Genomic DNA, 9,937 nt, shown 5'->3' on the forward strand with positions numbered 1-9,937 from the left:
CGATAAATTAAGGCTGGACATCTACTAAATTTGGAAGAAAATATTACACACAAGGTAGATTTTCTCAACAAGGTAGCATCCTAATATTTAAGGAATCAGTATCTCGATAATTATGGAATAATTATCTCGAAATTATGGAAGAAATATCAATTGAATTATGGTAGGATTTTTACATCACCCTTATAAATAGGAGTACCCTCTCATTCAGTATTTACATGAATTTTTAGAGTTCCTCCCCAAATTTTCGAAATTTTGTTTCTAAAATTCTGCACGAGTCATCAAAATTCTTTCGAAGTTCAGAAATTCGTTTCTCTCGTTCAGTTGCTTGGAATCCGATCTCCACCGTTCAGATTATGCTTTGATATGTTTCGAATAACATATTCAAATTTCAGAAAAATCCAACGGTTAGTTTTTTGTTTATAGCCTTTGCAAGAAAACTGCCCAGATTTTAGGCGAGAATTCAGCATACCTACGGTTTTTGTTCATAAGCAGGTCGAAAAGACCTCCAAACTCGATCTCCACCGTTCATAATTTATTTAACATACGTGTGAACGTACCTTAAAAGTTTGAGCCTGATCCAACGGTTCAATAAGGTACAAAAAATTTTACAAGATGGCTGATTTTTCGGTAGATGTGATGTTGCGTTTTTGAAACATGATTCTTCTATGGTTTCTGAGTTCTTCACGTGTTCTTCCAGTATAAGGTAAGTGGGCTGTTTTTAAATCTTACACTTTCGGTTATGCATATGTGATTTTTGGTTTTTTTATAAAAACTTCGGTCGAGTACAATTCTTTCCCTACTCCATCTTGTGTTGTGTTATTCGGTTTTAAGCACTGTGAGGAGTCGACTGTATATGGGTGGGAATCCCAACCATGACGTACCCTTACGCGGTGGGGGATATAACCGCTATACGGCCTCGCCCCCTTAGAGGAGTAAAAATTAGGGACCGACGTCAGTAAACCATAAAAAGTTAGATAAATCACAGTGGCTGATAAAAGTTATGCATATGTTATGAAGTACGTATGCAACTCATGTTTTATGTTCGAAATCTATGCATGTTGTTTTTATTGTGCTCGATGTTTCCCCCGCTTGCTGAGTATTTTCCAAAATACTCACATCTTACTCTATCCTCCCTAAATAAATCAGAAGAAGAAATAGTGAAAGAAGAATCGGACACCAGTTCTTGGACTGATAGTGGACGCATGAAGAATTTTAATTAAGAATATGTTATTCTGAGTTTCTAATCCAAGATATAAACGCTTCCGCAGATTTTTATCGTTTCAGATTTACTATTGTAAAGACGATTCCATTTTTATGGTATTTATGATATATAAACTGGTTTTGGTTTATACTGTACTACGAGGCTTGTTGTTTAGCAATTATGTGATTGTTGAATAACGCCGGTGTCAACTAACTCCGGTCTCAGGGCGTGACATATACGATGATATGAGATATGATGAGCTGAGGCCAAGGCTCAGTGGACGGGTAATGTCGTCGCTGATGTCCCCGCCGCCCGGTACCGTAGTTATACGTAGATGGATCCATCGAATAGAGCTGATGCGATAAAGCTAATACGAAAGTCACAGCTATATGATGACACGAGATGACATGTTTTGAGACGATATGATTTTACACGACACGTTTATGTTATGCTTTTAAGTTCATGAAAAATAAGTTGAGTATGGTATTTTTCACTGTTGTGTGCCATGCATATGTACTTTTTATTCTTGGTACAGGTGTGTTGAGTCTTTAGACTCACTAGGCGTGCGTGATGCAGATGAGCTTGTTGGTGAGGGGACTGGAGGTGCAGAACTCTGAGCAGGCAGATCTGGTGCGGTGACACGACCCAAGGACCGCATGTTTTCCGCATTATGATTTATGAGATTCGAGATGAGATGAACATTTCCATACGTTGATGATTTTAAGATTTTTACTCGTTTATGTTTACGTATGATTTTGGATGGGTTTGGATAATTCAAACTGCACTATTTTCACTGTCAGATAATTACGATTTATTTTAAATGATATTTCAAAAATGTGAGATTTAAAAAAAATAAATATTTTCGCACTTTTAAAACGAGTAGACGTTACAGCTTTATTTATAGAGCTCCCCGTCAGCGTGAAGACGCGTATAAAATGTGTTGTCTGAAAATTCCGTCTAATATCAAATTTGACAATTCAAAGCTGCTTCATTCAACCCACATTTAATGCTACCTAATATGTTGTCGACATTTTTCTCACTTGGAGATTTAATTGAGAATCAGACACATCTCCACACATCTTTTCAATCATGTCATTCCATGCTGCTTACGTTTCCGCTAGACCACTTGAGAATCTACAACACTCAAACTTGTCGATGTTTACTGGTTTGGTCAGAACATCAGCTACGTTATCATTTGTATGGATCTTTTGCATACCCGCGCTTCCTTCCTCTACTACTTCTCGAATAAAGTGAAATTGGACTCCAATGTGTTTCGTCATGGAATGAAAGATTGGATTCCTTGAGATGTACAAGGCACTCTAGCTGTCACACACAAAAAAAAATCTTTCTCTTGTTTGTGCCCGATCTCCTCCAATAACCTTTTAATCCATATTACCTCATTGCAAGCTTGAGTAGCTGTCATGTATTCTGATTCTGTTGTAGATAATGTTACAATTGTTTGCAATTTTGAAACCCAGCTTACAGCATCTTCTGCAAGCGTAAACACATAACCAGTAGTAGATTTTCTCTTATCAGAATCTCCTGCATAATCTGAATCGACATAGCCTCTGAGTGTAAAATCTGATCCTCCATAACATAATTCAGCATTTGAGGTACCCCTAATGTATCTAAGGATCCTCTTAAATGTATTCCAATGCTCTCGTCCAGGATTCACCATATACCGACTAACTGTTCCCACTGCTTGAGCAATGTCTGGTCTTGTACAGATCATAGCGAACATCAAACTTCCCACTACTGATGCATATGGTACTCGAGACATCTTCATCCTCTCTACTTCACTGCTAGGACACATCTCGGAAGATAACTTGAAGTTAACAAAAAGAGGGGTCGATATTGGCTTGCTATAATGCATGTTGAATCGTTGTAAGAATTTCTTCAAATAATTTTTTCGAGAAAGCCAAATCTTTCTGTTACTTCTATCTCGGTGAACTTGCATCCCTATAATCTTGTTTGCTGGTCCCAAGTCCTTTATATCAAATTCCCTAGCCAACCGTGACTTCAATCCTTGGACCTGATCTTTGTTGGGGCCTGCTACCAACATGTCTTCCACATACAACAGCAAAATGACATAATCATCACCACACCTCTTAAAATGTGTACAAGGGTCTGCACTCAGTCTGTTGTATCCAAGGCTCGTAATATAGGAATCAAATCTCTTGTACCAACGCATCACCGCCTGTTTGAGATCGTACAGAGATTTGTTCAACCTGCAAACCAAGTTTTCTTTGCCTTTTTTCGCAAAATCTTCTGGCTAGATCATATAGATTTCTTCTTCAAGATCTCCATGAAGAAATGTTGGTTTCACATCTAGCTGTTTTAGATGTAGGTCAAACACTGCACATAATGTCAGAACTACTCTGACTGTTGTAAGCCGAACCACGGGAAAAAATATCTCATTGAATTCAATTCCTTCTATCTGAGCATATCTTTTTACCACTAATCTAGCATGATACTGCTCCATTTGGTTATTGCCATCACGCTTAATCTTATAGACCCATCTGTTTTCAATGGCTTTCTTCCCTCGTGTTAGTATAACAAGATCCCAAGTTTTATTCTTGTCTAATGCCTCCAAGTACTCTTCTTGCATTGCTATCATCCACAAGGATACATTCGAGCTTTGAATAGCCTCGTGAAAAATCGATGGCTCATCATCCTCTGATAATAGACAATATGCAATATTGCTTTCAGTGACATAATCTGAAAGCCAACCTGGTGGTTTTCTGTCTCGAGTTGACTGCCTCACATTGGAAACCTCATACTCAACATGTTCTCGTTCTTCGTGCTTTGGTACTGCTTCGCAGGAATTTTGACTTCCGTCCGTCCTATTTTCCACCTGAAATATAATAGTTTCTGAATTCAGTGTGCATTTGTCTCCCTTTACTTTATCTTCATCGAAGATAAAGTCTCTGTTGATGACAAACTTGTGAACAGTAAGATCTCACAAGCGGAACCCCTTTGCTCCATCAATATATCCCAATAAGATACATTTTCTGGATTTCGAATCCAACTTCGATCTTTCTTGCTAATTGTACAAAATGTACACATGATTTCCAAATGTATGTAAATAGGAATAATCTACCGACTTCCCAGTCCACATCTCCATCAGAGTCTTCAGATCAATCGCCACTGAAGGAGAACGATTGATAATATAACAAGCGATTTTGACTGCTTCTGCCCAAAATTACTTGTCTAAACCCGCAGTCCTCAACATAGCACTTGTTCTGTCCAACAAGGTTTTGTTGATTTGCTCCGCCACTCCATTCTGTTGAAGTTTGTAAGCCGTCGTGAATTGTCTTTTGATACCTTCATGTTGACAATATGCATAAAATTTATCACTGGTATATTCTCCTCTAATGTCAGTCCCGAGACATTTGATTTTCTTTTCAGAATCAAGTACAACTCGCGCTTTGAAATCTTTGAAGATCTGAAAACATCTGATTTCTTTTTGATTGAATATCCTCAATATCTCCTAGAGAAATCATCAATGAATGAGACAAAGTATTTCGCTCCTCCTAGGGATACAACTGGTGCTTGCCAAACATCCGAATGAATCAGTTCCAGTGCGCTTTTGCTTTTGGCTGTAGAAGTGACAAACTTTAATTTGTGTTGTTTACTGATAACACAATGCTCACAAAAGGATAATGACACTTTTGTAGGTCCTGGCAGCATCTTCCATTCTGAGAGAATTTTCACCACTCGTTCTGACATATGCCCGAGATTTTTATACCATAACGCTGTTAATTCTTCTCCTGAACCAATTGATGCAACAACTAGTTCCGTCTTTTTGTGTGTTTCTCCCAAAAGTATATACAGATTTGCAGCAAATCTTTCCGCCTTCACAACCACAAGCACACTCTTCACAATTTTCATGATCTCGTTCTTGATACAACTTTTGCACCCGATGTAATCCAATTTCTCCAAGGACAAAAGATTCTTCGTCAGTCCTTTCACATGTCGTACCTCCCGTATGGTGCGAATGATGCCATCAAACATTTTAATTTTGATCGTACTGACCCCAGCGATTTCCAAGGCATAATCATTTCCCATGAATATCGATCCTCCTGAGACTGGTTCTTAATTATCAAATCATTCGCTCCTGAATCCATAATCCACGTGTCACAAAATTTGTATCTGCCTACTGCAAACTGTTGCCGCTTCGCTGAATAATATTTCACCACTGCCTGAAGTACTGGCCACATTTTCTTGAGAACTCTTGTCGATACTCGTACACTCTTTCTTGAAGTTCCCTTTACCGCCACATTTGAAATAGTAAATATTTTTCTTCTTACTTCTCGATTTTGATCTACCTCATCTTTGGCTCCCACTGGAGTCATGATCCATAAATATTCCTCTTATCATCGGCAAAACCTCTGCCTGCTTCGAAGTTACCAACCTATCTTCCTTATTCTTGCGCTGGCTTTCTTCTCTGAGAACCATAGTTAAGACATTGTCGAATTTTAGAGAGCCCATAAGAATATTGTTAGTTATATTGATGATAAGTTGATAGTATGAATCTGGTAGACTTTGAAGTAGAAGTTCCGCACGTTCATTTTCCTCTATTTTATGTCCCATGGAAGTCAGTTGGGCAAATAGAGTATTTAGTGTGTTGATATGGTCGGTCATCAATGAAGATTCCGTCATTCGAAGAGTATAAAGTCTTCTTTTTAAGAAAATCATGATGTGTAGCGATTTGACCTCGTACATCTTTGTTAGGGTATCCCAGATAACTTTTGCTGTTTTTATCTCAGATATACTTGACAATACTTCGTCTGCTATAGCCGAGTGTAAATTGGAAACAATATTGTCATTCATCTCATTCCACTTTCTATCGTCCGTAATTTCCATCGGTCTATCTCCAATAGCCGCCAAACAATTATCTTTTCTTAAAACTGCTTGTATCTTTATTTTCCACAGCATAAAATTGCTTCCATTGAACTTTGTTATCTCGTACATGCCCCCCATTATGTCTACAACAATTTAGTAGACTAGACAAAATAATTTCGCCTTAAAAAAAATCTCAAAAAAACTTTTCTGATATGGAAGATCAGTCTAGGCTGCAACAACATAGCATACTTAGAATTTTAAAAAATTTTAAACCAAGGCTCTAACGTCAGTGTGAAGACGCGTATAAAAGCGTCGTCTGAAAATTCCGTCAAATATCAAATTTGACAATTCAAAGCTGCTTCATTCAACCCATATTTAATGCTAGCTAACATGTTGTCAACAAGTTAGCTAGCAAATAAACCATCTTGTATGTATGTAACGACATGAGAAAACAATTTTCCAAAATCCAATATTTCCATAAATCAAGTTTCTAAAACATCTTCTCCGATCCCCTCAATACTGGGCAAAACAATCAATTGAATTTCTCTATTTCATGTTGTACAGTGGTGCACCTGAAGGTCCAAACTTCAACTTAATTTTAAGTGAATTATATATTCCAATTTCAGGGAATCGCATTTTGTTGATTTTACAGATACAAAATTGATCTTAAAAAATAATTAATATTCTATCATTGACCAACCAGATACTTAATTAGAATTCTCCCCGGTAACAACATAGTGATCAAGATCGACGATTTGATCATGGATGTACAACTTGTGATCGATAATTAGACGATTCAACTCTGCCGAGGGTTGATTGCCCACGGCCGTTTGGGGATTCCGGTTAGGCAGGAAATCATGAACAAAACATGATAATAAACATAAACCAAACATATATTGTTTCCAAATTAAATATCTTCAGATGAAAAAAAAAATGTACTTGAACAATTAAAATATGCTGTTAAAATTAGACATACACAAAATGAAATGATTTGTCATTTACTTATGTACAAAGTTCTTGATATGACTCGTTAATTCGTGAATACGAGTTTGTGCCAAAGTGGACTTGTTAAGAATCTGAAATGCGTGGCCAACACCTTCATACATTATTTGCTCCACTTTCTGACCCAATTTAGCACACAACTCCAAGTTCCTATCTTTCAGTATATCCATTTCTGATATGCATACCATAATAGACAAATCTCTCAACTCCTCCAAGTTAGGAGACATTTTAGCCATCGGATTACACCATGGATGGTCGCGGTTCTCCCCGGGTGGAAGCGATAGCCGCCAGTAAGTGTCCGATGCCGCCAACGTGAGGGCCGAGCGTGGTGGCTGCATCATGTACTTTTCAGAATGAGTCCTCGATTCTCCTCCAAAAAATGGCTGAATTAGGATTAACCCTTTGATATCAATTTTCCGAGCTAGCCTTATGGAGACATTGAAGGCTATATTCGCACCAGCACTATCACCGGCCAAAAAGATTTTACTAATGTTACAATTATTAGTCCACCACTCATTCTTACCTAGTAAAGATTGTTGCCGTAACCAAATAAGGGCCTTGACGCCATCCTCGTACGCTGCTGGAAGAGGGTATTCGGGTGCCAACCGGTGGTTGACCGACACGATGACACAACTTGTTTTCGAGGATAATTTTGCTAGGAATTCATGGTAACAGCTCCAAGATGCAGAACCAACACAAAATCCACCTCCATGGAAGTATACCAGCAAGGGAAGTTTCTTAAGAGATGTATTCGGAACATAGAAACGTGCCCAAATATTCGTGTACTTGTCGATGATCACGTCTCTATACGACACCCCGAACTCCGAAGCCGAGGAGCACGCAGCATGTGTCATGATTTGAGGTCGTTCAACATGCCCGTCTTTGTAGACCCTAATAAGGCCGTCAATTTCCTCAACTATAACTCTATTCTTGGATGCATTGCTGCTGACTTGAAGGCTGAGACTTGGATCTAATGTCATAGCAGCCATCCTTCTTTTTCCTTAAGATATGAAAATGGAGAGACAGAATTTAAGGATTAGTTTTCTGATTTTGAAGGTGTTTTTTTTCTTGTGACAAAATGAGGGGTTACCCAAGCTATTTATTTATGTGTCTATAGAAAGTGAATGGATAAGGATTTGGTCACAAGTGTGAAGAATCAATCTGCTGTCATATTTCAATTGGGCAAATGGGCAACTGGGGAAATGTCTTTACATGGAATCTTTAGTCAATGAGTCAAATTTATTTTATCTATATTTTATAAGGAAAAACAAGTTATTTTTGTCCGGTAAGTTATTCTAAATTGAATTTTAATATTTTAGTTGGTCAAAACTAAACCCTAGTATAATGACTATACTTCGTTTACATTTTCAATCATTAAACATATCACCACTCTGATGAAAATTTACTAACAAAATGTTGGCAAAAACTTGTATGAAACGGTCTCACGGATCGTATTTTGTGAGACGGATCTGTTATTTGGGTCATCCATAAAAAAATATTACTTTTTATGCTAAGAGTATTACTTTTTATTGTGAATATCAGTAGAGTTGACCCGTCTCACAGATAAAGATTCGTGAGACCGTCTCACAAGGGACTTACTCAAAAATGTTTTGCGCGAAGACAAGTTACTATATATGTAAGATCAAATTTTTACTAATATAACTTACCATAATCCAATATTATATGTTCATTCACACTACCGATTTTACTATTTTCTTTTATTATACGTACATGAACCCAATATATAATAATAGTGCACCCATACACTGTATAACCACGTGATATATATTTCATCGACCCGATGTAGTGAAATAAGTGGCTAGTGGTACAGTAACGATGTAATCGAGTCGAGTCGAGCTGAACTCTTAAATGTTTGAGCTTGACTCGTTTATAATCGAGTCGAGCTCGAGCTCGAGCTTTATTTAACAAATATTTTCATGGTTCACGAGCTTATTCAAATTTTTATCGAACCTAAACGAACTTAATAAATATGAATTATACATTTAAATTTTCATAAAATTCATTAAAAAGTAAATTATATATTTAGAGAAAAATATAGCATTCTAATTAAAATTTATAAATTTATTATAATAAATAAATTTAATAAATTTTTCTATATATTTCATAAGTAATGTGCAAAATTAATAAATCAAATATCAAACGAGTGAACATGTGTACGAGCTAACGAGCTGATTATTGTAAAACTTGAGTTTGGTTCGTTTATCTTAACAAGCATCATTAAACGAGCTCAAATGAACTTTTTATCGAATCAAACTTCGAATAGCTCACAAACGATTTGGTTCATTTATATCCCTATAGTACAATATCAAGGAAATTACTAGTGGTAGAATATCATGTAATTCAACTCCATGGAGAACGCGTATACAGTATGAACTTGTTGACAATATTATTTGGAAGTTTTTTTTTTTTTTTTTGTGAGAGCGATTTTTTTCATTAACTTGTTATTTTTTGGTTTTAATCATTAACTTTTCAAAATTTAGTTTTAACATATTAACTTTTAATTTTCAGTTAATTTGGTTCAATTGCTGATATGACAGCTTGGTAAATCAGCATTTTCCAAAGCTATGTCGTCATTTTTCGGTATAACGTAAGTATTTTCTGATGTCACATCAGTAATTGAACCAAAATAACCGAAAATTAAAAATTAATTTATCAAAATCAACTTTGAACACATAGTAGACAACTACCCAAAATTAAACAAATTAGTACACTAAAAAACTATTTTTCTTTTTTTGCCCATTTGTTGAAAATGGCTCTAAATTAGGACTTTGTGTGGTGTAAAAAATCCAAGGCACAAAATGCGTGTGTGTGTGTGCGCGACCTATTGAATACACAATTTCATCACATCCAATAGATATATGTCAACTC

General features: G+C 36.5%; 1 protein-coding gene across 1 annotated transcript; it reads right to left on the reverse strand.

Annotated features, from left to right (window-relative positions):
* Positions 1 to 6,764: 6,764 nt before the first annotated feature.
* Positions 6,765 to 8,136, reverse strand: LOC142532945 (putative carboxylesterase 6). The gene has a single exon (XM_075639497.1). It carries the CDS (start codon positions 8,035 to 8,037, stop codon positions 7,045 to 7,047), a length of 993 nt encoding a protein of 330 aa, XP_075495612.1. The 5' UTR covers positions 8,038 to 8,136; the 3' UTR covers positions 6,765 to 7,044.
* Between the last annotated feature and the right edge of the window lie 1,801 nt (positions 8,137 to 9,937).

This window comes from Primulina tabacum, chromosome 18 (assembly GCF_025594145.1).
Source record: "Primulina tabacum isolate GXHZ01 chromosome 18, ASM2559414v2, whole genome shotgun sequence".
In the NCBI taxonomy this organism is placed as follows: domain Eukaryota; kingdom Viridiplantae; phylum Streptophyta; class Magnoliopsida; order Lamiales; family Gesneriaceae; genus Primulina; species Primulina tabacum.